The sequence below is a fragment of the Nymphaea colorata genome, chromosome 10, assembly GCF_008831285.2.
Source record: "Nymphaea colorata isolate Beijing-Zhang1983 chromosome 10, ASM883128v2, whole genome shotgun sequence".
Classification (NCBI taxonomy): Eukaryota; Viridiplantae; Streptophyta; class Magnoliopsida; order Nymphaeales; family Nymphaeaceae; genus Nymphaea; species Nymphaea colorata.
Genome location: NC_045147.1, coordinates 20,584,060 through 20,611,470, shown reverse-complemented (window position 1 = coordinate 20,611,470; position 27,411 = coordinate 20,584,060). Strand labels below are relative to the sequence as shown.

General features: G+C 38.7%; 4 protein-coding genes across 15 annotated transcripts; 2 read left to right on the top strand and 2 right to left on the bottom strand.

Annotated features, from left to right (window-relative positions):
- Positions 1-1,359: 1,359 nt before the first annotated feature.
- LOC116262968 (mannan endo-1,4-beta-mannosidase 1-like) lies at positions 1,360-2,690 on the bottom strand. The gene is made up of 4 exons (XM_031642522.1): positions 2,529-2,690; positions 2,248-2,442; positions 1,961-2,083; positions 1,360-1,674 (listed from the first exon to the last, which is right to left on the bottom strand). The coding sequence occupies exons 1-4, from the start codon at positions 2,688-2,690 to the stop codon at positions 1,465-1,467; spliced, it is 690 nt and encodes a 229-aa protein (XP_031498382.1). The 3' UTR covers positions 1,360-1,464.
- A 2,865-nt stretch (positions 2,691-5,555) lies between these two features.
- Positions 5,556-8,148, bottom strand: LOC116262073 (mannan endo-1,4-beta-mannosidase 4-like). The gene is made up of 5 exons (XM_031641123.2): positions 7,477-8,148; positions 7,170-7,364; positions 6,716-6,838; positions 6,417-6,622; positions 5,556-6,141 (listed from the first exon to the last, which is right to left on the bottom strand). Exons 1-5 carry the CDS (start codon positions 7,801-7,803, stop codon positions 5,742-5,744), a joined length of 1,251 nt encoding a protein of 416 aa, XP_031496983.1. The 5' UTR covers positions 7,804-8,148; the 3' UTR covers positions 5,556-5,741.
- A 4,262-nt stretch (positions 8,149-12,410) lies between these two features.
- On the top strand, positions 12,411-20,538 carry LOC116262071 (flap endonuclease 1-like). 12 transcript variants are annotated; one of them, XM_031641113.2, is made up of 20 exons: positions 13,730-13,979; positions 14,060-14,099; positions 14,269-14,355; positions 14,457-14,648; positions 14,738-14,854; positions 14,965-15,023; positions 15,221-15,280; positions 15,378-15,431; positions 15,530-15,578; positions 15,692-15,805; positions 15,927-15,977; positions 16,060-16,179; positions 16,255-16,339; positions 17,840-17,921; positions 18,054-18,168; positions 18,276-18,332; positions 18,419-18,465; positions 18,540-18,591; positions 19,086-19,244; positions 20,298-20,538. In XM_031641113.2, the coding sequence occupies exons 3-19, from the start codon at positions 14,353-14,355 to the stop codon at positions 19,236-19,238; spliced, it is 1,410 nt and encodes a 469-aa protein (XP_031496973.1). In that variant the 5' UTR covers positions 13,730-13,979; positions 14,060-14,099; positions 14,269-14,352; the 3' UTR covers positions 19,239-19,244; positions 20,298-20,538. The 12 variants fall into 12 exon arrangements, with proteins under 12 accessions (XP_031496980.1, XP_031496976.1, XP_031496982.1 ...); XM_031641111.2 differs by lacking the exon at positions 14,269-14,355 and having other exon boundaries at positions 13,729-13,979; positions 19,086-19,264; XM_031641118.2 differs by lacking the exon at positions 14,269-14,355 and having other exon boundaries at positions 14,495-14,648.
- A 4,199-nt stretch (positions 20,539-24,737) lies between these two features.
- LOC116261888 (uncharacterized protein C24B11.05) lies at positions 24,738-27,411 on the top strand. Its single transcript, XM_031640817.2, has 8 exons — positions 24,738-25,057; positions 25,350-25,415; positions 25,581-25,646; positions 25,792-25,889; positions 26,253-26,378; positions 26,499-26,795; positions 26,876-26,941; positions 27,081-27,411. The coding sequence occupies exons 2-8, from the start codon at positions 25,364-25,366 to the stop codon at positions 27,234-27,236; spliced, it is 861 nt and encodes a 286-aa protein (XP_031496677.1). The 5' UTR covers positions 24,738-25,057; positions 25,350-25,363; the 3' UTR covers positions 27,237-27,411.

Below are 27,411 nucleotides of genomic sequence, written 5' to 3'. Positions count from 1 at the left end.
ATTCTCATAGAAGATTCAGGTTAGTCATCTGGAAACCTGCCATGACGTAAAATTCAAAAAAAAAAAAAAAAAAACTCAATGTTTTCATGAAATAACAAATCATGAAATAATACCCTTTTCAATGGTAACTGTGATTAGAAAAACTATATCAGATGGCAGACATTTATAAGTAATTAAAATGACCAATTTGTCCTAACATTTATGAAATACCCATAATGCCCTTCAACTTTGCCTTCGCATTTGCGAAATACCCAAAATGCCCTTTGCAGTGTAGTTCGTTTGCACTTCATTCTATGCAAAAATCCCAAAAAAATATGCAAAAATTTCGGCCCCAAAACATGCTTTTAACTAATCAAGTATGTGGCAACCTTATCCCTTGCCCGACACGGTACTCAGTCCCGTTTGTGAATGTCCTCCAGTCAAACACGAGAGGAGAAATCGTGTTTCTTGTTCACATTGGAAAATTCCTTGAATTAAAGGCCACCGCGTTCGATCTTCAACCATACGTTTTCCCGATGGCTTTTGCGGGCAGCGTTATAAAATTCAGAAAATGACCTGAATCGGTTGAATATTAGCAAGAAATAGTATTTTCATATTTATTTTACCAAAAGACAGTGAAAAACATATAAAAACCCTTAAAATAGTTTAAAACAATAATCTTCTGTGAAACCTTGGGTTCTTCACTAAATTAACTTAAAAGTGAGGACGTGTGGCATGTTCCATTTATTTTTAACATTTTACGCTTTTGACTTTTTACTTTAAAAATATAAAATAATGTGTTCAAATTCACAAACAATTTTGATTCAGAATCAGTTCTGACTTGTCCAGTCTGCTGTTCCGATCACGTACTAAATCTCGATCTAATTCAGAATCAGAATGTTCGTTCCTCTTAGTTGTGTTACAATTTCTTTTTCTTGATTACATATAAATTGAAAGAAACATGATATATCCAGTTGGTCCAAATTTCAATCTTGAGGATCACCATATGACCTGGGGAGAAGTTTTCAGAAATTATCTGCGCATGGCAGAAGAAAACTCTCTCAATTTTTGTGATTGGCTTCTGATGAGGGCAGCAGTTGAGGGGTCGTCACTGAACACCACCTCATATCCATCCTTGAGTTGATCCATCCCTTCAACGAGCAACTGCCAGAAGAGTGAACCAACAGCAGAACCGCCAGATCTGGCTGAGGAATAGACAGCATCATAAGCCGCTTGATAATACTCATCATTCAGTGTCCGTGAGAAGATCCGGTCTTTGGAAGACAACCCAAATTCGCTCAACAGCAATGGCTTCTTTATCAAGTGATCTGTGTCATTGGTGTGGACAGAGATCCATCTCTTTAGGAAATCGATCTGATCCACCTGCTTTGAGCTTGATGGCAGCCTGGAAACATCAAAGTTTTGATCGTTGATGTATTGAAGCAAGGAATCGGAAGAACATGTATATATGAATTTGAAGAGTGACTACCATTGGTCTGAATATGCATGAATGGTGGCGAAGTCGATCTCTGGCACTTGATTGTTGGCAAGGAAATCGGTTCCAACTTCACCGTCAGGATTAAATTGCTTCCTGTCAGGCATCGATGAGCCCCCATAGAAACCCTCAAGGCCGATTTCCAGCAAATGTTTGCTGTCTATGCTCTTTAAATAAGCAGCCATTTCCGCAACCCACCTCTGTGGCATTGTTTTAGGAACAAAATAAGCGAAGAACTAAGATCAGATTCACATTTTTGGTTCATCATTAATTCACAAATATACGCAAATCCATGCTTGAGTTAGGTTTTCCTCTATGAATGTATTAGAAGCAAGACTGTAACACTTGCAGAATTTTGAAAATATTAGGTTTTAAACCATTCAGTTCATGTGAAAATTGATTTTAGTAGTTACACATTTTTTCCCTGAGAAATTTTCCGCCATTTTAATCCAGGTATCAAGGATTTAAGAAAAACGATTTACTTGCCTGGAATGTGGCGCCACTTAAATCACTCATACAACGAGGCTCATTCATGAGCTCCCACGCAAAAATGGTGGGATCGTCCTTGTATGCAAGGCCACTGATTGTATTCACTCTGGTAAGAACAGTCTGCAGCCACATTCAATATAACACGCACAGATGTGTCAGAGAATGAAGATTTAAGCTAGTGAAAGCAAAGCAGATTCAGCTTTCATCTCTGTAAAGAAAAAGAACTCACACACAGATGTTCATGCAATGAAATTAAAAGAAGATGAATGTCACAGTATATATACTTTCACGTGGTTCTTGTAGTAGCTTTTTACGACAGGGTTCGTGTAGAAATCATCGTCCGATTTTAATTTCTGTCCGCTCTGCTTCGCCCATTCCACATACTGAGGCCTTCCACCGAAGTCTTTGTAATTGTTCACCAAGCTCAAGATCAGTTTGATCCCATGTTTTCCTGCTTCATACACCACAAAATCTAGGGCCTGTATTTTCGAAGAAAACTTAATCACTAAAATGTTCATTTCTTCAGTGTTATACCATCATCTATATATATATATCCAGACCTTACCTTGAACATGGATTCATCGTAGCGGCCAGGAGCATACTGCAAAGGTCTGTAGCCGCCATCACTGAAAGCCCAAGTTCTAGCGACGGTCAACCCAGATGCAGTAGCCTGGGCGAGAGCATCGGTGACTTTGCCTACCAGAGATGGATCAGAGGCGCACAGCATTAACCAGTAGGCATTGAAGCCATTAAAGTAGATGGGCTTCCCGTCGAGGACAAAGTGGTTTCCGCTCCTTCCAACGAACCCTCTCTGAGCTGCAGCCCCTCCGGCGGACCAGTGACAGCAGATGAGAAGCACAACGAGGAAGACACATGACGAATGATTCCTCTGATCCATGGAACGCTCAAGCCAAGTAGTGCCGGATGAAATGGGAGTGGATGAAATCTCACCAATTTCCAAACAAGAATCCGACTGCTAACTACAGTTTGAATGAAAAAAGAAAACCTCTAAAACTGTTTACCACTGTTATCGCAGGCCTGATCATCCACCTGAAGGAAGAGAATATCAGAGGGGGAGAGAGAGACTTGTGGCTGCATTCCAAGGCAGAAGCTCTACATATAACAAGAAAGCTAGAAGGTCGACCATGGCAGATAAATATTTCTGCTTTTGAATTTTATGTTGTTATTATCTTTACATATAACCGCTGCTAAAACTTTTCATAGTATTCGGAAAGAAATGATTGTGGTGGTGCCCCCAATTTAATGTGCTTTTATTGCCTGTTGGACCGGCTTTTGCTTTCTTGTATTGCAGACTCAAAATTTGTTCTTTCATATTATGTTCTTAGATATGCTATATATATATATATATTGATTGAGCGATGACTCTAAATGCGTTGTATAAGAGAACAGTACAGTTCTGCGTTTTGTTTTTTGAAAGAAATTTCTTCATCTGTTCTCAATAAATTTCATCAATCCTTAAATGTACGATATGCATAATTCAAATATTTTTTCAATTAGATGTGGGCTTAATATAGATGAATCCAGTTCGGATCCATATTAAAGCCAATCCAAAATTAATGCAATTACATTTTCCCATGTAAGCTACGTGTCTTTGATCAATTCCATTATTTGTGTAGGATCCAATTCATCCTCTTCACTCATTTACAACCGAATTCTAATTTAGATCTAACGGTGGATTTTGAATTTCAACGCGGAAGAACAGAAGCCTAAAGGACTTAGCTCAAAAAAGTTAAAATATATCGTTAATGCAAATATTGTCATATTGCTTATGATATTTGATAATTTGATCAAGACTGGCATCGGGTTGGTCGCATCCCATGACAGCGGCCTGGGTGTGGCTGTCATGGGATGTCTGGCCTGGTTCTGCCCAATTAACATTGAAAAATAACATTTTAAATATAAAATCATATATAAATATAATTGATTATAATATATATATAATTACATATATAAGTTATAAAATAATCTTAAATATAAGTTATCGGGTGAGACAAGTCCGGTCAAGCTTAATCGGGTGATAGCCAATACGCCGAATTTCTGGGCCGAGTCGGGATGAGTACCGGGTATCCATGATCCCCCATACTTAATAAATTTAAGTGACAGAGCTACATGTTAATTACAAGAGCAACAACATTTAAATGAAAAAACATCAAACTTAAAGTGCGTATAGAACAATTAATTAATGATCTTACAAGAATGCAACCTGCTTGTACTTGGGCAGACTTAATTAAAGCGTTTTTATGGGAAAAAAATATATAAATATTGTTAATTCCAAACACTATACCCGAGTGAAGGGAACTCTTTTGTTAACTTTTCTGTCCTTATCAACCCTTTCATGTATATATTATGGTTTTAAATGCTCTTGTATGAACATGTGCACTCTCCAAATCCGTTCCTTTAATGGATCTGATCTTATTTATGTCACAAAAAATATTGCATCTGTTAATACCTAAAGTGTGGATCGTCAGAAATGGACAGTGAAGATTTTACATTTACCTTGAAATGGGATTTCTCAGATAATTACATTTCTTTAAAATTTCATTCAATTTCCTTAGCTGGATCTTGCTGCGGATCCGGATCCCGGTTCGACGTCAGCAGCAGATCTAGGTCCGCACGACTTTGCAATTTGGGAGCGAATCTCATTTTTTTTCCGTAAATGGCCCTGTGGTCTTTGAGATTCGCAGGTTCAAAAGCACATATGTGAAAGGAAAACAACAAAAAGCTAAAGGTTGTTTGGTAATTAGAAGGAAATATTCCTTTTATTGATAGAGATGCCAACTCTGAAAATAACTCGCTAAGGCCTAATTTATTGAGGATATACGCATAGCCATCCTGACTTTTCTTAATTACGCCAAACTGCACCATTAGGATCTTTGCCATTCCCAACTTTTCCCTCAAGCTGGGATATAAGATGTTGCGAAAAATCTTGTTTCCATAAAAAAAAAAAAGGAAAAAACCTGTTGAAACTATGCTTGGGAGGCAATTCACTTGGTTCAAATCATAGTCACGTATATTGTTAATCGATTTTGAAGGGCGACGGACATTTTTCGGCAAAACTGAAAATCTCGGGAAAAAATTCGGTTATTTTCTTAGGTAATAAGAAATTCTAAAATTAGGAAAAGTAAATGAATAAAAAACTAACAAGCAAACAAAGAAAATTGATAAAATGATGTTTTAATAATGATAAAAATGAAGATAAATAACGTAACTTGAGTTTTAAACTTTAAACCAAAAATAATTAGACAAAAGATGTAAAAATCCAGTTTTGGGTTTTGAGTAAAAAAGGAAATTTTCAGGTTTTTTTCATTTTTTTAACGTTTTTATCGGATTTATAAAATACACGGGGTCACTTTACAGCATGGGTTCTTTTCACAGGGCCGAAGTATCTTCCCAAAACTTCATGTAACAAAGGAGAACGGCATCTTGCAATTGAAACGTGGCGGCAATTTTTATATTATAAGCTTTCGAGTCCTGCTAGAATTTGCGAATCGAAAGGTGCCAAATACTGTTTCAGATAGGCATGCTTACATTTTCTCGATGGAGATATCTTTCAGATATTGCTAAAGAACAGTTGCACAGCAAATCTTCCTGTAATATATAGATATCTGAAAGTCCATTACAGCTTCTTTACACAGTAACATCTCTAGATTTCTGTAGATAAAAAACAAACGTCTTTAAACTTACACGTCACAACCATTACCAACATCTGATTTATGTTCATACCAATTGCTTCTTATTGTAGAGCACGTCATTTGAATTAGCCCTTGATTTTTCTATCTGCAGCCAATTTTTCATACATAACGCCGATGTCTGATAGTTTACGTGATTGATCAGTGATCATATTTGCAATTGAGGGGTCCTCACTGATTATCACCTCATACCCATCTCTCATTCCATCCATCCCCTGATCCAACATTTGCCAGAACAGTGCGCCGGCGCCGGCGCCGCCACTTCTAGCCGAGGCATAAATGTTGTTGTAGACTGTTTGGTACAAGGTGTTCCTCTTATTTATAGTGAATCCCGGCATTTTCGAGGACTTGCCGAACTCCGCGAAGAGAAGCGGCTTTTTGAGAACACTGTTTGAGTCTTCAATGTGTGATTGAACCCATCTTTGAATGAATGATAGTTGGTCTTGTTCACTTGAGCCTCCTGGCAGCCTGCAAGCAGGAAGAAGGAATTATGACAAGAGAAAACCGATTAATGAATTACTTTAGCTGCTTGAGATGCTCTTTTTTTGTGGTTTTCCAATTATTGGTACATCTAGTTTTCTTCTGATTTTTTTTTTGTGAAAAAGTTGGTAAGCTAAAACATAAAAAGGAGAAAATAAAAGCTAAAAAACAGCAGTTCAATAAATACAGCATCATTTGGACAAAGGGAAAAGGGTGGGGGTAAAAGGTTTTAGTTAAAAACTGCAGTAAAAATGTTTAATTACCATTGATCAGGATATGCGTGAATTGTGGTGAAATCAATCCCTGGCGCTTGGTTGTTGGTGATGAAATCTGCGCCAACTACATAAGAACCTGGGTTATATTGTATCCTTGAAGGCGTTGATTCTCCATAGAAACCTTCCAGGCCCACTTCTAGCAGATGCTGGTTGTCGATGGACTTCAAGTAACCAGCCATTTCCGTAATCCAACCCTGTGATATTCCAAAATATACATTTTTTAATATAGGTTCTAAACGAATCTGCTAATTAATGAACCTTAGCACAGAACTAAAGAGTCTCCTTGCCTGGAGAGTTCTGCCAGAGAGGTCACTTTGACATCGAGGTTCATTCATGAGCTCCCATGCAAAGATAGTGGGATCGTCCTTGTATCTTACGCCAGTGAAGGAGTTCACCCTGTTAAGAATGGCCTGCCAAGTTCAAAAAACAGGGGTTTTTTTACTGCAGAGTTACACCATATGCTCCATTCTGAAGAAATCTCAAAAGTAGCAGAATGTGTGCTACCAACTATCAGTTGGAACAGCGTTGCACATATCAATTCTACTTAACTTTCTTCGATAGAAGTCTAAGGAGGATTATATATTTTCATGTGATTAGTAAGGGAGAAGAAAGCGAAGTCGGATGCTCTAAAAATAAATTTTAGATAGTGGTGAGAACGGTTAAAAACAAAAAGGCCCTTGTTTGCATCTACATGTGAGTTGTGCATATGAGAGAGAGAGAGAGAGAGAGAGAGAGAGAGACCTTGATATGGTTCTTGTAGTAGTTTTTAACAACTGGGTTTCTGTAGAAATCGTCATCAGAATTTAACTGTTGTCCTCTCTCTCTTGCCCATTCCACATACTGTCGTCTTCCACCGAAGTCGTTGTAGTTATTCACTAAGCTCAAGATCAGGTGGATGCCATATTTTCTCGCCTCTGAGACTACAAAATCCAGGCCCTGTAATGGCCAAGAAATTTTATCAAATGAAAAAAAAAAAACCATTTTTTCTGTATTCTGAAATGCCAACATCATTGAACTATCATAATTTCCATCAGTAAGCTAGATTCACCTTGAACATATCTTCATGGTAGACGCCAGGAGAGTACTGCAAAGGCCTGTATCCACCATCGCTAAAAGCCCAGGTTCTAGCAAGAGTCATCCCACACCTGGAAGCCTGCTGCAGAACAGAGCTCACCTTGCCTCTCGTTGAAGGATCAGCAGCCATGTACATTAACCAGTAGGCATTGAAACCATTCACATAAAACGGCCTGCCGTTGAGGACAAAATGGTTGCCTCTGGTTCCTACAAAACCTCTTGGAGCAAAAGCATGGGAACCCATGAAGAAACACACCAGAAAGCCAATAAAATAGAGAAGCACAGAACGCCTTCCCTCCATGGTTTCTCTAAGCTTTAGATACAAAACGAAATACCAAGATAAGCAGATAGAAAGCAAGGGAAGAAGTTCACCAAAGAGAGAAAAGGAAAACAGGAGATTTCTTTTTTCAGTACACAATGGTATAGAGCTAATATAACACTTGGATTTTCTAAATCCAATTACATAAATTCATGGGACTTAGTTCAAGAAAATGGGTATCACAGGCCTTTGAGAGAATCTAGATTTCATGAAAGAAGAACCGAGAGCACGTTATTGTAACAGTAACTGCAAAGGGCTGCAGTTACAGACTCAGGAAAGACCAGATGGAAAGAAGGCACTCTTCTCTTCCACTGTGTGGTTGAACCTAGAACACCCGAAGGCATTTATATAGACTTCTAGAGCCCGCAATCGAACTGCTTAGGTCATGCTCCTTCATGGATTGGATATGAAGAGTGAAGACGGCAGAGAAGGATGGGCCCTCATGCCATGCCTATAATGAGGATGGTGAGTAATGTAAATCCTTTTCTTCTTCCTCGAGAGATTTTCTGTTGTTTTTTGTTTTTGAGTGCAGAAATTCCGTTGAGCAGTTAAATCAAGAAGCAAACACCATCACTCTGTTCCACGTCAGGACAGTCTGAACTTTGAGTTTTCCCCAGTTCCCCTTCTGTTCTTCTTATATGTAAGGTTTTCTGTTATCTCGAGAGTATTTCTTAAGACTTTTGCCCATTTCAAATGATTCAGAAATAACATCTTGGTTGGTGTTCCGTGTTGCATGAAATTAGTTGCTGCATAGCATTTGAATGCACTACAGTTTGCTTTTATACGTCAACTTTCCTGCTCTCTCTCTCTCTAGATCTTCAGCTTGTTGTTTGAATTTTCAAGTAATCGGATTAATTTATTTCATTTTGTCAACCAAAGGCGATCCCTGAATGAGGGAAAAGGAATGAGAAAAGAGAGAGAGAGAGAACAGAACAAGGGGAAAAAGAAAAAGTAGAAAGCAGTTAGGAAGAATGTGGTTGGTTGAGCATTTCCCTCAGAAGTTTCATATTTAAAATGAACGACAATATCCCATGACTCGCCTATTTTTCATCACCTCATCTTTTGTTTTCTCCAACTACCTATTCAACTAAACCTATTAACTATTAATAGTATTTGCATCAGCAGCAGCCCTGCAACTCTCATGAGTTGTTATGTAAAGGCCGTTTGATGGCATCACGAAGAAAGTATAAGGGCGGCTTTTTCCGTGTGCATGGAAAGTTTTCTTAGCAAATGTAACAAGGTGAAAATTTTCTCCTCATATTGATTTCAGGATCACGAGATCAAACGCCCCCGAAGAGATTCCCTAGCTTATTGCATGAGCTATAGGTTATCCTGAGCCAACAATATCCATGAAAATGTAAGGTCGCCGAAGTTGCAAACTTGGTACAAATTATCCGTGAGCCGCAATATGATCGATAGAATTTCTAAGGCCTTGAAATAATGCACGTACAAAGGCTACTTCAATCACTTTCAGCTTGTATTGTTCTGAACTGACAAAACCTCCGGATGAACGGTCCACATTTTAAAGTCGTTTAAGCATTGCGATACAACTCAGCTCATGCACATTTTAAGTCGTGGAATCGTTTGTCCCTGCTAATTTCTTCCGGCTTTCTTTTCCGGATATTAGCCTCGGGGCTTTTCATCTCTCTTTGCTCCAACGCAGTTTCTTAGTAAGAAAGGAAAAAGTGGACATTTGGCATTGCAGTGACCAAATTAAACAACTTGTATAATTATTGGATTAGGTTGAGCTACAAGTTTGGGTCCCATCATACACACGACAAGGATTTCATGTTAATCCAAACTGCACTGGACCCAAGGGGCATAGCATAACTAGTCGGATTGGTGGACAGGTGAGAGCTTAGATTCTTCTATAAACTGCAAAAGTTAGCAGACATTATTATGGAGTTGAAGGAGTAACTATAAGTTTGCCCACATCCGACACAGCTCCAAACCCCGAGAGGGTGTGGGAAAAAGAAAAGGGGGGGGTTGGGTTTGGGGAGGGTGCAACTTCACCCTCCCGTCGTGGTTGAAAGAGTAACTATAAGTTCGCCCACATTCCAACATAGTTCTGAGGCTGTCGGAAAGAAGAAAAAAGGTTCCGTTAGGGGAGGGTGCCGCTTCACCCTCCCATCGGGGCAGTGGCGTTTCTCTTCCGCTCACCAGGAATAAATAAGTATCATTTTGAGACCCATACGACAAAGCCATGACCACACCTATGACTCGACCACACCTATCACTCTTGCCTCTTTCAGAGTACTGTCTATAATCGACCCAAATGAAAAAGTATGTAAGTATTTCATGAATCTACCTCAATTTTTTTTGTCATACTCATGTAACATTTACATATTTGCCAAAAGTGTACCAAAGTTGAACCACGTAATCATATGCGCCTAGACAAAGTAAACTCCAACAATCAGAAATGTATTATTAACAATTGTCCCGTCATACAAGCCGCTAAAATTTGAACTCTTACAAGCAAGACAATTTGTTTGATACCTATCATATTTATGGGATATGAATATATTTAATTTGATTAAGATAAGAAATACTAATTGATCAGATAAAGATAAACTGAACATAAATGCAGAAGGGTGCATATAGCTTTCCAATCTAATCGGATTGAAAACGATCCATAATTGTACTTGAGATAAACCCCCTTGTCCTAATTGTTCTTTTCTAATAAAGTTGGGGAGCCTATCTCCCACCTGTCCTGATCTTAATTTACTTGTTGTCTTCTTTGGTATGACTATCTTCCACGGAACTCTCTCTCTCTCTCTCTCTCTCTCTCTGACAGTTGTTCTAAGATGTTCATATAAAAATAAATATTTTTTGTAGTTTTGTGTGGGCAATTGCCCACACATACCTCCACCCCTAACTACTAGTCTCCGGCCTCTTTTAAATCTTCGTGAAATTTGACCCAAAAAAATCATGTATATGATGAGTAAGGAAGAACAGCAGCATGGGAGGAGGCAGTTCTACATGCTAATAGAATCCAAAAACACATTTGTAATCCTTTCTTTCTTTTCTCTGAATTTAAATATCCAAATACAAGATTTTGCCAAACCTTTTAATTGTCAATTCATTGTTTGGTTGCTATGATCATCCTTTTTTGTCGACAAAGGTAGGTCCTCTGGTTGCTTGTACAAACTGCTAACAATGTCCAAAATGATTGGACTCCAAATTGCCCACGTTGTCTCAATTACAAAACCATACATAATATATAAACAAATTTTAGGACATTTTTTAATGACCTTTGACATTGAGATGACCAATTTCAGTGGATTGATTTGAACTTCTCTTGACTAGGAAAGAAGCACGACCATGGCCCAGACGGCTATTATATTCGATTTAGACGTTGAAGCTGGTTCCGGTCTCATAGAGGCAGAGGGGGAGGGGCTCGCCTAGGTCATGACCCCACACCAATTAATTGAGAAAAAAAATTACATTAAAAAGATTGATTTTTTTTGTTGCATCTATGTATTGTTTGGATTTGGGTTTAGTTTGATACTAATTATTTGGATTTAACCCACAAAACTCATCCCCTCTCGTTGGACCGTTTAGCCTGCCTTTGAAAAAAATCATGGTCTCAAGATTGAGGGGGAGATAGACGAGTTTCGAGTGCTCGAAGTTAAAGAAGCCAAGCCAGAACCACCATTATCCTGAGTTATCCTCCTGGAACTCAGATTGTTTGAGCAAACCTTGCCGTTGTGCATTAGGATTGTTAGGTATGATAGATGGAGTGTCCCTCTCCGAATGACTAGGACATGGATCAAGTATCAGATAGAACACAGGTCAAGCATCATAGACCCACAAATACATATAAAAATATACATTTATATATATCTTGGAAGGCGCATTGGAGACTCAATAAATATATCTGTTAAAAATGTACTATTCGGATAACCATTTCCATGCTCATCTGATGAATCTGCTAGAACTGTTTGTGCTTGAGTACAGACGGTGCATAGAGAATGATGTTTACGCTATTTGTATTCCATCGCCCCAACTTGATATAGACTTTTTCTGGTCCTCATATTGTTGTTGGTGCTAAAATCCGGGAGGGAATGTGTGTTTGGACTCTAACGTGGAAGGATCGACACGAGGAAGAAGGATGGTGGTGGAGGCAATCTTGGAGATAAATATGGAGAGGTTTGTGGGCACACACACGGGATGGGACACAAAGTTGTGATTTTGTTTATTTTTTTCCTAAACATATATATATATTATATCCAAAAAATTATCAGAAAAATAAAAGGAAAGTATAAAATCTAGGTGGAAAGGGAAAAATCAAAATTATAGCAAAAAATAAGTTTAAAAATATAAATTTTTTAGTTTTAAAATAAAATTATGTCCACGTACTTGTGTCGCAATATCGACATGGGTACTTGGGCCGATCACATGTGTTTGTGTTACTTATGCCTTGAGACACCGGGCTACAAGGCAGCTCAACTCACTCACTTATGTCCAGTCCAGTGTTTGAATCTCGTGGTCGTTGTTAAATTCTTGTTGTATCATGGGTCCGTGTTTGTATCAACATAAGGACATAGGTTTTTATGCAGTAGATCGTATCGTAGTTGAAATAGGCGCCGGCCCACCACACCACACACCCGTAGATCTACCCATTACCTTTCCCGCCAAAACCACCATTTTCGCGCTTCCTCTCTCTCTTTCTCTCCCCCCTTCCTCTTCATCTGCCTCCTCCTCCTCTGCGGGTTAATGCTCACAGTCCCACAGATCCCTTCGTTCTCTTTCTCAGGTACAAATTTTCTCCCGTTCTCCCCTTGTCTGGCGCATTCTTTTTCGGGCAGCTTGCGTTTGCGTTGGGGTAATTTCTTTGCCTTCTCCTCCCTCCCATTTTCGTTGATGAATGCATAAATAAGTGTGGGTTTGTGCGTTCCCACTTTCTCCGATGGGATTGACATCATTCATGTTAATTATTTATCTTCGGCATCCATCTGTGGTGCTTCGTAAGGGTTTTGATTGGATTTCCGGACAAGCCTTTTTCCTTTTGTTCTGAAGCTTCTTTGTTTTTTTCACGTCTTCTTGATCTTTTCTTGGCTCAGATACTGATGTCCGTCGATTTGCTATTTTCTCATTCTCGTTATCGTCGGCCAGATCTCGAACCCTGAACATTTTATCTGGTCGTGATCTTATGAAATTGTCACTAGGTTGTGCGGTGTCGATTTTACTTTTCCAGTGATATTTCTCCCATTACTAAGCTTGATGCGAGCAAACTGAGAGCTGCTAATTATTTATCCTCTCCATATCAAGATTGAAAATAATTAGCAGATGGCTGCGATACGCGATGTCAAATCCTGTTCCATCACATGCGGTCTGCTAGTGCTGGGAAATAAATCTCAAGGAGACATTTTTTCCTACTACAAACACAACTCCTCATCCAAGATAGCCCACTGGCCATCTTCCTTCCACCATTTATAACATTCAAGGTTGATATGAAATTCATGCTGCATGAGATCCATTGTCTAAACAAACAAAACAAGTAATCTCAGCAGGCTGAGGTTTGAGGACAGGGATCGGACTTGGGATCCATGGCTATGGGATCGTTCACCTGGGATCTCAAATCCACCAGCAAACACACCCAAATGATCCAAATCCTAGAGTGCATTTGTCAATATTGGATCTCTATCAAAGCTTTTGCATTTTAAAGAAAGGAGGAGGAAATTTCTCGACCAAAAAAATACGGACCTAGGCAGTTTTGCGGTCAAGGTTTTATGAGAAAAAAAAGTATGCCATTTTGCTTTTTGCTGGTTTCATAAGCAAAATTGAACTATTGGCACTTACATCTCAACCTCAGCTTGCTAATTACTATTTTATTTATACGCCCTCTTTAACTCATCATATTTTAATTTTAATGTTTCACTTACCACAGAACAAATAGGAAGACATTTCTGATCGAATATATTTTCCAAGAAAAATGTTCCGTAACATTCCTCAAGTCTAGGGTGGACATCGGGCGGGAGGAAATTCTGGGACTCAAAAAATTCCCGCTAGGGCTGAGGCACTAAGGCTGCCATCGCCTTGAACCGCAAGTTCACCGTAGCCTTACTGCATTTCCTCCGATTCTCAGACGCTGCATCTCCACCGATTTTTGGCCGTCTTCTTGGGCCATTTTTTTGAGGTTTCCGACTACCATCAAGGTCTTTTCTCTCTTATCCCGACCCTTCCAACATCTTACCGTTCATGTCAAGGGTTTTACTGTTTGTTCTTGCGTTTTCAGCCTGCTCCGGCGACCGCCGATGCCTCGGAGGCAAAAGCAGGTCATTTTCTGGCTTTTTAAATCATTTTTCTTTTAAAAACAACTGAGCGGCGGCGGTTTCGGCCTGCTCTGGCGACCGGCGATGTGTCGGACTGAGACGAAGCCCTCAGTGGCGTCTTAGCAGCGAGCAGCCGCGAAATCATTTCCCTTTTTGTTTCGGCATTCTCCAGCGACCAGCAACACGTCCTAGTGAGCCAAAACCCACGGCAGCGTCTTAGCAGCAGTAGCCTCCCTCTAACGTCGGTCACCTATAGATGGTGAGAGGGAGAGAATGTTAATATGTTCGAGACATTCTGTCCATAGTTTGCTGGAGATGGATGAAATTTTAAAAATTTGAATTTTGTTTCCTGTGCTACAGTGCATTTCCGATGTAACAAACGCGCCCCGTGGATGCAGAACTAGGGCTGTTGCGTTCTTGGTTCTATACACACGAAGGCGGGAAACCTCTGCATGTGAAAGCTCCGAACCCTTTCTCACTCACAGGCGCGTCATTCTCTTTTTATCTCACTTCTTCTCGATTCATTCATCCCCTTCTGCCATGGGAATCAAGGTAAGCAGATCAAGAAAACGATTGCCATTCTTTCTCTCTCTCTCTCTCTCTCTCTGTGGGCTTTGTGTCACCATCTTGCTACATTTTAGGGATTAACCAAATTGATAGCTGATAATGCCCCGAAGGCGATGAAAGAGCAGAAGTTCGAGAGCTATTTTGGTCGCAAAATCGCAATCGATGCTAGCATGAGCATCTACCAGTTCCTGGTTAGGATTTTCCGCTTTGATTGTCTATATGTTTCATATTTTTCCTTGGAACTCCAGTTTCTCCATTTATTTTCTGTCTCCTTATGGTGGTTTTTTGTCTTTTGCCTTAGATCGTGGTGGGGAGGACCGGAGCCGAAACACTTACGAACGAAGCAGGTGAAGTAACAAGGTATTTCTGATGCTAAGAATTGCATTTTTTAGGTAAGTAAGTTGTTCATATTTAGAGTTTATGATGCATAAGCGCAAGGGTCCTGACTTGTGTGGTTGTTGCTTTTTAACATCCTGAATCTTCATGCTGAGTTTTTCTCTTCTTTGATTCGTTTTTGTGTTTTAAGAAGTGAAGATGATCAATTTGTTTGGGTGCAGCCATCTTCAGGGAATGTTTTCTCGGACCATAAGGCTGCTTGAAGCTGGATTGAAGCCAATGTACTATCCTTCTCTTTCTCTAAAGACTCGGTACCTTGGTTTTTCTTTGAATTCTTTGTAGCTTGTCCCAACAAAACTAACCTCCTCCCTATTGTAGGTATGTCTTTGATGGGAAACCACCAGAACTAAAGAAGCAAGAACTTGCAAAAAGGTTGGCTTCATGTTCCTTCCTGGTGGAATTTCTTCCCTACTTATGATGAAAATTGTGGGAATTGCTTGTGATTACCGATGTATCCTCTTTGTTGGCAGGTTCTCCAAAAGAGCAGACGCCACTGACGATTTGGCAGAAGCAATAGAGGTAAACATCATGATATATTATTGGTCCTCTCTTTTAGGGTTTTGAGGACGACAAATTTTGATGTTGGCATATGATTGGATACTTGTATATGCTTGTTCTTGTCAATCTACCAGACAGGAGTTAAAGAGGATATTGAAAAGTATAGCAAACGGACGGTGAAGGTCACAAGGCAACATAATGAGGATTGCAAAAGACTCTTAAGACTGATGGGTGTCCCAGTTGTGGAGGTGAAAGCGAAATAAATTTGCCTTTTTTCTTTGTTATCTGCTATATGTTTTCTTATTCCTGTTTGGTTCTCTTTTGAATTTTAGATGCCAAAGGATATTATATTTGTTTACTTGTGGTCAGGCTCCATCAGAGGCAGAAGCAGAGTGTGCTTCGTTTTGCAAAAGTGGAAAGGCAAGTGCCACATCACTTGAATTTCAGGCCATTTTCTAATGCACGAAAACTCAGCTGTCCGATATTGTATCTTGCATTATAGGTATTTGCTGTGGCTTCTGAAGATATGGATTCTCTGACTTTTGGTGCACCAAGATTTCTTCGACACTTAATGGACCCGAGTTCAAAGAAGATCCCTGTAATGGAGTTTGAAGTTGCAAAGGTAGAGTAATAGGTACATTCTTTTTTTGTTTTCTAAAAACTTGGACTTACTTATTCTAGCATATCCTATCTTTAGATATTGGAGGAGCTGAACATGACCATGGATCAATTTATTGACCTATGCATCTTATGTGGGTGTGACTACTGTGAAAGCATAAGAGGTATATCTTACCTTGCGTGATAGCTATATCTTGTCCTTGCATGATAGCATTCTAGAAATTTGTTGTCCGGATTCACGTTTTTGCTGTATTAGTTTTGGAAGATATAGTCTCACTTGTCCATTTCTTTGATACCTCACAGTTGGTAACTTGGTACATACTTTATTATCTGATTTGTTTTGTGCATGTACTCCTGCAGTGTCATGTTTGCAGGTATTTTATGCCTTTTGTTATTTAATATTTAATAATTGCAGCGGAAGGTTCACTAGGCAAGTCTGAAGGGTGGGGGCCCGGAAATTGTAGCGAATCTGCTTGCTTATCAAGCTGCTTCATATGTTTGATGAATGATTGATGATTTCTAGGCTTACCGTCTTTGAACTCACAAAAGCTTGGAGCTTATCAGCTTATAAGCTGGTTGATTGAGGAAAATGCAGTTGCGTTAGGCAGGTTAAATATGGTGTATGGAATCTCCTCCTTTTTACTTGGATCAAGTCATTATTTTGGCACTCAAGGGTTTATTAGTCAACATTCAGATAGTTTGTATGTCTTATCAATTTGGCGTTCGTAAAAATTCATTGAGTATTTTATGGCAGTATAGCAGGGTATGCATATCAATGATATTTTGTCATTTCTTCTATATAATTGTGCTTTATGTGAGCTTATGTTGTACTGATTTGCTCAAGTATAGTGGTTCTCCTAATTTTTTATGGTTGTTTCCATGGTCACAAATATCGCTTTTGCTTTTGAAATGGTGATGTTTTTCTTGGGTATAATACAACAAGCTTAAAAAAATAGGAAAAAGAGAAAATTACATTAATTTTAAAAAAATTAAAAAAAAATCTTAAAAACTAGGGAAAAATAAAATAAATGAGAAACTAATAAGATAACACAGGAAATAAGTAGATAAGTAATAAATACAAATTAGAAAATGGAAACAAGTAATCTAGCATTGAAAACGTGAAAAAACTTATAAAATAAAAAAGGGGAAAAAACCCGAAAAAAATGGTTTTTTCATTTTGGCATTTAAAAAACGGCATTTTTTGCCAGTTTTTTCAGTTGACTTATTTTTCATGTTTTAAACTCGTTTTTTCAGAATAAAACACATTTTTTGTGACCATAGTTGTCATAGTGGGCTAGTAGCTATTCTCATCCTTACGGTTTCACAAAGATCGTTCTTTTTAATTTTTTATTGGTGAGGGATTTTCTTCATCTTTCATCATAAAGAGTTGTTTTTTTCCCCATCTCCTTAACCAAATGGAATATAAAGCTATACCTCCATCCAGGACCCAAGATTGATCAGAAATAGATAGCTTTGTTCCCTATAAATGTTAGATCATAGATGAGCAGTTCGGACTGCTTTCTGCTTTTGCCTCACTTTCATGTGGCATGTGTAGGTTGTTCATTTTAATGGTGATATTTTTATTGAGATTATGGTATCTTTCACAATCTTTTGGGTCACTGGATTAGTTGCAAGCTATACTCAAGCATGTTGATCTTTCATAGGCATTGGTGGACAGACAGCATTAAAACTTATTCGTCAACATGGTTCCATAGAAGCTATATTGGAGAACATAAACAGAGAAAGGTGCTTGTTTACACTCCATGCCTTTTCTCCTTTCATATTGATAATTTGGATTTTACTTTTTTCTCCATGTTATTGACAAATGTATCAAGCTTGTTTATCACAGTTCGCTGCTGTAAAATTCTGTTGGTCTAGGTATCAGATACCAGAGAATTGGCCATACCAGGATGCACGCCGTCTTTTCAAGGAACCCATAGTGTCTCCTGTGGAAGAACAAGAGGAGCCTAAGTGGACTGCTCCAGATGAAGAGGTGATACATGGAATAATAAAATTGGGCATCCTTTATGAGTTAATTGTAGTCTTGTAGAGTATTTGAGCCTTTCTTATTCCTCTCTCTTTATTTCTTTGCATGTTCAGGGTCTTATAGCATTTCTTGTCAATGAAAATGGTTTCAACCATGATCGTGTAACAAAGGCATGTATCAATGTGGTTATTTATTTGAAAATCCATGCATTATTCTCAACGTTAAGTGCTGATTCTGTTAAATTTTCCTGTTGTAGGCAATAGAAAAGATCAAAGCGGCCAAGAACAAATCATCCCAGGGCAGGTAATAAAATCATGCTTACTTTTGTGTAAAATATGTATGCACCATGCATCCTAATTCAAATATGCAATTCACAGATTGGAGTCCTTCTTCAAGCCTGTTCCTAAAGATTCAACACCCAAAAGAAAGGTATACATTTCCTTCATGAGTGGCTTGAAACATTCTTGTTTTCTAATTTTACCGTGAAATGGTCTTTCTAGGTGGTTAAATCTCCTTGGGAGTTTTTTCTCGTTGTCTATTCTCATAGAGTGTGATAGTTCAATGATTCCAAATGCAGGTGCACACACAACACGTGCACACATACTTTCAGATTATTTATTTTTGTATTTTCATGTTCATCCTTACCTTTAGTTATAGAGGGAGTTTATGATGTTTCACAACATGCCATCTTGTTTACATGATCCTTTCGATGTTGTTGATGAAGGCACATCCAACCTCTAAGCACCTACTGCTCATAGGCTCATAGCCTTGTGACTGTTTAACTGCACATAAAAACTTATTAAGTTGTCCTAGTAATAATTAGTAAAGATAAATTATGATTGTTGAGGTTGATAAATTTCCATATGAAAGATGCTTGAGCTGATATACTTTCAATTTTTTTGTCATTGCCCACTGGTTGCTAGGGTTCGATCTGCAAACTTCATTCTCCCATCCAAGCAGTGGGTGCAAAGATGTTTGGACTGCACGTGTGCAGCACATCAAGAGCCAAAACTAATGGAAGCTTCTACCTGCCTATGGCAGAGCTGAGTTCTAGGCACCTGGTTTTAAAGGCCTAATCCTTGGTACATAAAGTGGAAAATTGGTGATCTCCTTATGATAAACTATCATTGTTTGAAATTTCTCATCAAGTCTTAGTTTTCAAAGTTGACTGTTATCAACTTGGTCTTGTGTTGGCATGATATTTGTAAGAGGTGTCATAGGATTATTATTCTTATTTCCAAGAGTAGTGAGTGATGGGGAGAGGATGTTGAAGCCTGTATTTAGGTCCCGTATAAAAGGAAATAAACCAAGGAGGTTTAGTGTTTAGGTACGTTAAATTGGGAGGGTTAATGGCAACTCTTTCTAAGTTTCTCCTCTCCAAACTGGTGGAAGATGTTGGGATGGTTTCCTCGCGGACTCCTTCTGGCAAGGTATTGCTGCGCCAACAATTTTTATAGGGATGCCTTCATGTGTCTCTACTAACACATTCTGAATCATTCTTTGATTTCTGATCAGCCATGAAACTAGAGCAGCACCGTTGATGGGGCTTTTCTGGTGAAGACAAATGCCATATTCTTTATGGTTGACCTTGTTGTCTGGGAGACTGCTTAACCAACCCAGCTGAGATCGATGAAGTCACCTAATATGTGAAAATTCTGCATCATCAAAACTTAGGATATTTGTATGTTACTTCCAGCCTAGGTTAATGAGTCGTCTGACAGTATGAAATTCCTGTGTCGTTAAATCTTTCAAAATTTGTGCTACTTCCATTACATCACTTTTGTAGTATCAATAACACATAGAGGTGCGAAGTTTTAAGCTTTAAGTAGGTTGAAGGAACTTGACTGTCACACGGATGATGAGGGTTTCACTTTGACTTTTGCAGTTTAACTATATGACCTTTAGGTGTTCAGACAAAATGAATAGGAAATTTTAGGGTTAACTTCTCTTTCGCAGTTTTGCTATATGTTCCAGTCTAGTGTCACTTTAAGATGCCTTCTTTCTAGGAAAAGTAGTTTGTCCATACTGTTGATTGTGGAATCGATTTTGTTTTGCTTGAGTTTGTTAAGCCATCTTCTAGTTTCCTCTTATATTCACTAGTCTTGCTTTTTTTTTTTTTGAATTTTGTTTTTCAGGAAGTACCAGAAAAAAACTCAAAGGAAGCTACGATCAAGAAAACAAAGTCTAGTGGCGGAAAAAAGAAATAGAAAAGATATGATTCTGTTAATGTTTATTGTGCAAACATTTCTTTTCCTATTGTAGATCAGTGTCCTTTTCTTCAGTTGTTTATGTAGCTTTCAATTTGTTGTTGGCTACGTTAACGTTATCGTGGTATAGTTCCACTACGATATGAAAGGAAAAGGAACTTTTCAGATCTTGTGCGAGTCATCTAAATCCCTGAAGGTGCCATTTGATCAACTGAACGGAGCATGAACTTCTCTATTTGAGCCATTGGACTAGGGTCTAGGATCTTCGAATATGAGACGGTTACTTCTTTGGGGAAAGAAGTTTTACCGAAATTTCCGATTCAGGATGGCCGAGATCTGGTAAATATTTATTGGACATTTGTTGCAAGATTATTAAATTGATTACTAAAACGAATCGCTTGAGAAGATTAGGGTCGGTTGAATGTAATGCAAATAATTTTTTGGATTGAAAGAATTAATTTTTTAAAGTTTTCTGGAAGATCCAAAAGCACAAAAACAAGACTTTTTTGATTAAAAATTATGTTCGAAATTTATGAAAATGAAGCAAATCGTGATTCATAAGGTTTAATCAATTCGAAATGGAAAAATTAATAATTTATAAACAATCACAAGTACGAAATAGAGGAAACTAAATTAAATGTTTGCAGATGATCCCACTAACTCAATGCATTGGGTATTCCGTTTGGGTTTGATTGCATTGGTTAATGATTTTGATTTAGGTGGCATTGGTTTATGAGTGCATATCGGATTACAGATAGTGCTTTTACTTAAATAAGGGGGTGAAATGCTTACCTGAATCACTATGAGTGATGGAAGTCTGTGATCTTTACATGCCGTCCTGGGAAATTTTGGGTTTGATCTTTAAAGAAAACATTACATATGAAAGTTTCACTGGTGCAAATAGAGAAAGACTTTCTAAAGGTTCCTTCAATGGCAGACTTCTAAAGACATTTGATATAATTGCAAAAGTGTATTTGGACATTGGCACGCAAGACCACTATCGAAGTGCGTTCAGAGCATTATTTCAACATCACAATACAGTAATACGAAATCTTTTTATTGCTTCAAGGAGCACGTCTTTCTGTCTTTTCTCCAAAGAACCTTTAAATTTGCATGGGCGCCCTCGCACTTCGCATGTCCTCATAGTGTACTTTGAAATGAGACCCATACCACATATTATATCAAATTTTTAGTGTGTAATCTAACATAATTATAGTTAGTATATTACTAAAAGTTTATATTTTACATATGCATATACATTATTATACATGTTATGTGTGATATATTAGTCTTATAATGAAGTAGAAGACATGATTTTATACACGTGAAAAAGTACCTCATGCAAAAAATTAAGTCATCAAAGCCCAGCCCAGTGACTGAGTTGACCTAATGGGACACTCTTGGTCCGAGTCGAGTTCTGAGTCATTAGGTTTTAAACTTTTGTTCCCAGCAACCTCAACATCATGATGAAGCTCGTTGATGCGACGAGAGTCACGACAGGGAGCGAAAGGTAGTCGATGGACAACGCACTAAAATTTAATGGTTCCACATCGTGAAGTGACAGGCTTGGGACAACGACCATTTAACAAGAAGGAAACGAAGTTGGAAGCCGAAGTGGCTCCACTAGTTGCACGAACAAGTTATTGGAGTTCAGATTTGGAAAAACCAAGCAACCTTGGGAACGGACGAAGCATACTGATTCTCTTGCGAAAAGTTTAATTCTGAGTCAAAGGCTACTTTACTTTTGTGGAATCTCTTTTCATCAATCGGAACTTGGAGTCTGCACTCAAATGATTCGCTGTCCCTTTCTCTTCCTGTTCTTTATTGCTATCAATTTTATGATTAAAATAACTACCAGCGCCATGGCTAACCTCAGTGACTGGCAAGGAAACCAGAAGGAAAGGATAAAAAGTGGTTCGATAATTGCGGTTTAAAGCATGCCAATTTCTAGCTCATGGCCACAACTGGCAGGACTATCCCCAATTAGAACAGCAGAAAGGCTGGCCAGATTGTATTGTCTCCATCTTCATTCTTTTTTCTTCGAAAGCAATTCTCAGTCTCATCGCTTCTAGTTGCTTTTATCGAATTAAGTAATTCTCAGTCTCATTGCTTCTAGTTGCTTTTATCGATGTCTTTTATAATGAAGATCGGCAATAAATTGCTGGAACTCAGTGTGCCATGGTGATATTTTGACAAGAAAATTGGCAGTGTTAATCAGAAGAAAGTCATCTTTAAACATGGTATGAGATCTAACTCTATGAATCAACAATGTCGAGTTCGTTTCCACCGAATTGATTCAAAGCCTTGGGTTTAGAGTGTGAACACAGAGAGAGATGTATAACTTAATATGGACAGTGCAGTCAATGTTCTGTGCAGTGATGAATCGTTTAGTAAAAAGAATTTTTTCTTTTTGATGGTAAGATTTTTTTCTTTTAGTGCAGTCAATACATGCCAACCAGAGTTGCATTCTGGGTGTTGATTTCTTGATCCTGGACACCAAGTTGCAACCCTCTCTGCAACTGGAATTTTTTGTTTGCCATTGCTTTTGTACCTGGTGATGCTATCTTTCATGCGGATTGACTGTGAACTAGAGAAAATATTACCTGCAGTTAGGATAAGGTGGATGCTCCACTAAGATTGATGTATTTTATTTCATCAATTCACTTTGTGGCTGTGTTACCTGACATTTTCTTTAGCTTGTTCTAGAAGGAGAACGACCGACCTCCTCCTTTTTCTTTCTTCTTCCTGTTTTTGCTTATGCACCAATTTCTTGTTGGTGTAGAACCAGAGGCATAAAAAAGATCATATCTCAATCCAATTAGCAGATTCGATGAGGAACTATTGGATTCATAAACAGCTGCCTAGCTACTGGATGAAGATCTCAGCATTTGTGGGAACTCTTGGATTGTAGATATGGTTGGAGAAAATCAGTGTCTTCGTCTTAATGTGCATGGTTGCAACCTTCACTAGTATTATCCAGGACACTGCTGGAAAAGTATAAATGGGATGTTGTAGTTGGCAGAATATGCAGTATGCTGAAAGGCATAAGCCAAATATCCTTGTTCCTAAGTTGAAAGCACCCTGCAGATTAGGTCCAACTTTTTATTCTCCTTCTCTGTATGCAGCTTTGTTCTCGGGACGAGATTCCATCGAAACAAATCAAGACATCGAAAAAGGCAAGCGGACTAGGAAGAAAATGTGAAAGGTTTGCATTTTCAAAACTCCGATTCAGGCATCTTTGCATGGGACCAAAATTAATTTTGTTGGACCAACCAGACACCGCCCAAGTTGTTGACCAAAAAAAAAGAAAAATGTTTTGGTCCTGTTACCTAAATGCAGAAGCCAGTCTTTTAAAACTGATTTCAAATCTCTTTTTTAAAAAACTAGCTTTTACAAAACCTTTTTTTTTTAGTATGTCTCCAAACCGTAGTTAGAAAAAATTCGTGTTTTTCCAAAAAGAAAAAAAGCGAAAAAAATGCGATAAATTAAATGACTGTTTAAAACTAAAAAAAAACACTTTTTTTCACTTTTTTTAGTTTTTTAATGCGAAACAGTTTTTCTTATTTTTTATTTGTTATAAATCTACTTTGTGTTATTAGAAGTTTGAAACTCACTATAATCCAAACACTGCCTAAATATTGTCATTTGAATCAATTCTTATTCTTTTTCATAGTATTTCATGTCAATATACATTTTCACTGTTGATTGTGTGAATAAAAAACTGTGAGATCAGCCGTCGAACTTCACAATACTTATGCCTACCTCTACACGTGGTAATTGACAACTTAACGTGGAAATATGTTAGAAGCCCCTCCAGCCTAAATTGACCGAGCAAAGCCGCTGAATTTGACAAAACTCTCACTTTAGCAACCCCAATTAAGATTACTGTCACGGTGACACGGCAAAACTGAACAATCAGATTGGATCATCGAGTAGCATCAAATTCAGATCCAATTCATTCCGGTCAACTTGAGCCTGGAAATGTCGCCACTGTGGATCAGTATTCTATGGTAGCTCTTGTATCATTTCAGTAGATATTTCGATCTCGGATCGATCCGGTGGGGGCTGATAGGGAACAGTACGAACACATTTGAGACGGATGGTTTCTTGGATTTACGGGGACGGACAGAGTAAAATGAGGAGCCGTGGCATGAGCTTCATGACAACTATGCAGAACAAAGTCCAGCATAAATCCACCGCTTGATTTCCAGGAGTCCCACCACCCTCAACTTCACCACCACCAACATGCAACCAACACCCAATTGTGGGCGCAGAACGAATCCTATCCTCAATTCCTCGCTTTCATTTTGTTGACACGAAGCGAGCGGCAATGTTTCTGTATAAAGGTGGGTTGCCAACATCATGATTCCATAAAAATTGGCACATCCGAGTATTGGGTACTAATATTCTAACATCATATTGGACCATACGTGGCTCCCATCGTGAGGCGGTGGAGGGAGAGAAGTGCAATTATGATTCTTCGGTCTTCTGAGCCAGAAGCAGGATCGCTGTTGGGATTGGAAAAGGCCCCCGTGGATTAAAAGAATATGTACCCCCCAAGTTGGATTCTCTTTTGCCCTCTGGGAACTCGTTGAGGACCAATATAAATAGGGGCTTGAAGCAGCGTTTTTCCTCAAGGATTTGGTTTTGTGGGCAGGGCGGGTCTCCATTGTCGACAGTCTGCAAAGGTATGCCATCTATGTTCGTCGGTTTTTGTCTTCGTTATGTACTTTTTTGTGTCTATATACTGTTGTCCTTTTAAGAGTTTTCTTCTTTTCTGAGATTGTTGTTCATGGTTGTGGTTACGGGAATTCGTGTGGATTATGGTAGATTTCTTGTGTAATGCAGTGAAGTTTAGGATCTTGGTATTTTGAAATACGAGTGTTCATTTTTAGGTTTTCTTGGGTGTGCGATTTTCGGGGAACTTTGAACGAACTTTTCAGATTTATGTGTTTTCCCCTGGTCCTTTTTTTTTCGCAGCCGAGTTCTTCACCATGGACGCCGTTGAGATATCGGTCCAAGCCAAATATGAATGCCTGCTGTTTGGTGAGAAAACGCTCCCTCTCGTATTTTTCACAAAAACAAGCAAGTAATAGACCAACGTCCGAAGTTCTTCTCTTTTTCTTTGAGAAAAAGGTTGACAGTTCTTTTGCTTTGCCTAGTAAAAGTGTGGCGCTCCGCTTTGATTAAAATTTCTTGTGAATGCTGCAGACATGGATGATACGCTGTACCCTCTAAGCACGGGCTTAAACTTGGCTTGTCGAAGGAATATTGAAGGTATTTTCTTTGTTTTTTTGTTTCTCTGTGAGTGCGTCCTCGCATGTGTACCTTAATTGGATTTCTTTTCATCGAAACTGTTGTATTTGCTTCAAACTTTTAATTTCCAAACAGCACCTGAAATGCTAGAATATGTCTTCTGCAGAATACATGATTAATCACCTTAACATAGATGAGAAGGAAGTCCCAAAGATGTGCCTCGAACTGTACAGGGAACATGGCACAACAATGGCTGGTCTCAAGGTATTATATTCTTCCCCTTTTTCCTCTTTTCCTTATCGTTTGGTTTCGGTGAAGTGAAAAAATGTACCTAGATGATGGCAACTTCTTATCGGATCCCGGTCCAGTTAATGACTGATATGTTAGTAAACTGCATGAGTACAATAGTGGTTGGCGCTAGCCGGAAAAATTGTCGGGAAAAAGTTAGCCAATGGTAGAAGGAGAAAAGATTATATCGGGCTTTTTTTCCTGCAAGTTTTTCAACTGGGAACTTTCAGTGGGGCATTTTGCAGAAGCAATCAAGTTACTTTAGTCCTGTTCATGCTGTAGTCTTCCAGTAAGTTGATTTTAATTATCAGAGTTTGTTCCTTTCTTTTTCTTATGCAGGCGTTGGGTTTTGAATTCGACAATGATGAGTTTCATGAATATGTGCATGGCAGACTGCCCTACGAAAATCTTAAGCCAGATCCCGTCTTGAGGAACTTGCTGCTTTCAATGCCTCAACGGAAAATAGTATGCCTATTTGCTTTTTTTTGTAGTCAAGAAACTTGGCTTCTTTGCGTCTCTTGATTGGAATCGAGTCACAGGTCTTTTTCTTTGATCCAGGGCTAAAAAGCATATATGATTCTGCAGATATTCACAAATGCTGACAAAGCCCACGCTGCTAAAGTTCTTTGCAAGCTAGGCCTCGAAGATTGTTTTGAAGGAGTCATTTGCTTTGAAACACTTAATCCCTCAAATGACAATCATGGTGATTCAGATCATTTCTCCATGACTGAAACTAGTGTGGACAATATTGATTCAGACGATTCCTCAGAATATGAGACGGACGAGTCAGTTAGCGGCGGTTGCTCGCACATAGTTTGTAAGCCATCTCCTGAAGCTTTCCATGCTGCTATACGCCTCGCAAACGTCAACCCCAAAAAGACAGTAAGTGATTTGCCAAGTACTTCTGCGGCCTTTCCCTCCATTCCTAAACGATGTCAGAGCTAATACTTGCTTCTTTGCAGATCTTCTTTGATGACAGTGTGCGGAACATAGCGACAGCCAAGACAACTGGTCTCGTTACTGTCATAGTAAATCTCCTCCCATAAGCAATTCTCTCAGAAGCATTCTAGATACTCACCGATACTTCTAGATGTTAATTTCCATGACCTCTGTCTTCCTCAGTCCAAGTAGTCTTCTAAAGTTGTAATGGTTTATCGCATGTCTCAGGTGGGTAAGGAAGCGCTTGTACCAGGTGCGGATTTTGCACTGAACAGCATCCACAACATTCGAGAAGCAATACCAGAGATATGGGAGTGTGGAGAAGAGGATCAGATGGAGCAAGTTCTTCCCCTAACAGGGGTAGAAACAGTAGTCCTTGCATAAAAATCTCAGAGCAAACATTAGAAGTGTAGCACTTCTGTCTTCTCCACCTTAATGTAGTAGAATGTAAGCCTACAGAAAAAATGTAATCCTCCCGAGTTTCCGTTCATAATCGAAAAGGAGGGCTGTTCTGTTACTCATACAGACTAGTGATGATAATAACAAGCATTTACTGAAA

Excerpts from the sequence above, each read along its gene's own strand:
- LOC116262073 (XM_031641123.2), bottom strand. The coding sequence starts at position 7,803 with ATGGAGGGAAGGCGTTCTGTGCTTCTCTATTTTATTGGCTTTCTGGTG. Across the intron at positions 6,623-6,715 it reads TCTCTGGCAGAACTCTCCAG|GGTTGGATTACGGAAATGGC; the intron begins GCAAGGAGACTC and ends GGAATATCACAG. Across the intron at positions 6,142-6,416 it reads CACGCATATCCTGATCAATG|GCTGCCAGGAGGCTCAAGTG; the intron begins GTAATTAAACAT and ends TCCTGCTTGCAG.
- LOC116262968 (XM_031642522.1), bottom strand. The coding sequence starts at position 2,690 with ATGCTGTGCGCCTCTGATCCATCTCTGGTAGGCAAAGTCACCGATGCT. Across the intron at positions 2,084-2,247 it reads ACTACAAGAACCACGTGAAA|ACTGTTCTTACCAGAGTGAA; the intron begins GTATATATACTG and ends ATGTGGCTGCAG. Across the intron at positions 1,675-1,960 it reads TAAGTGGCGCCACATTCCAG|AGGTGGGTTGCGGAAATGGC; the intron begins GCAAGTAAATCG and ends ACAATGCCACAG.
- LOC116262071 (XM_031641111.2), top strand. The coding sequence starts at position 14,079 with ATGCCTCGGAGGCAAAAGCAG. Across the intron at positions 16,180-16,254 it reads TGGAGTTTGAAGTTGCAAAG|ATATTGGAGGAGCTGAACAT; the intron begins GTAGAGTAATAG and ends TCCTATCTTTAG. Across the intron at positions 18,592-19,085 it reads ATTCAACACCCAAAAGAAAG|GGTTCGATCTGCAAACTTCA; the intron begins GTATACATTTCC and ends ACTGGTTGCTAG.
- LOC116261888 (XM_031640817.2), top strand. The coding sequence starts at position 25,364 with ATGGACGCCGTTGAGATATCGGTCCAAGCCAAATATGAATGCCTGCTG. Across the intron at positions 25,647-25,791 it reads TTGTCGAAGGAATATTGAAG|AATACATGATTAATCACCTT; the intron begins GTATTTTCTTTG and ends TGTCTTCTGCAG. Across the intron at positions 26,796-26,875 it reads ACGTCAACCCCAAAAAGACA|ATCTTCTTTGATGACAGTGT; the intron begins GTAAGTGATTTG and ends GCTTCTTTGCAG.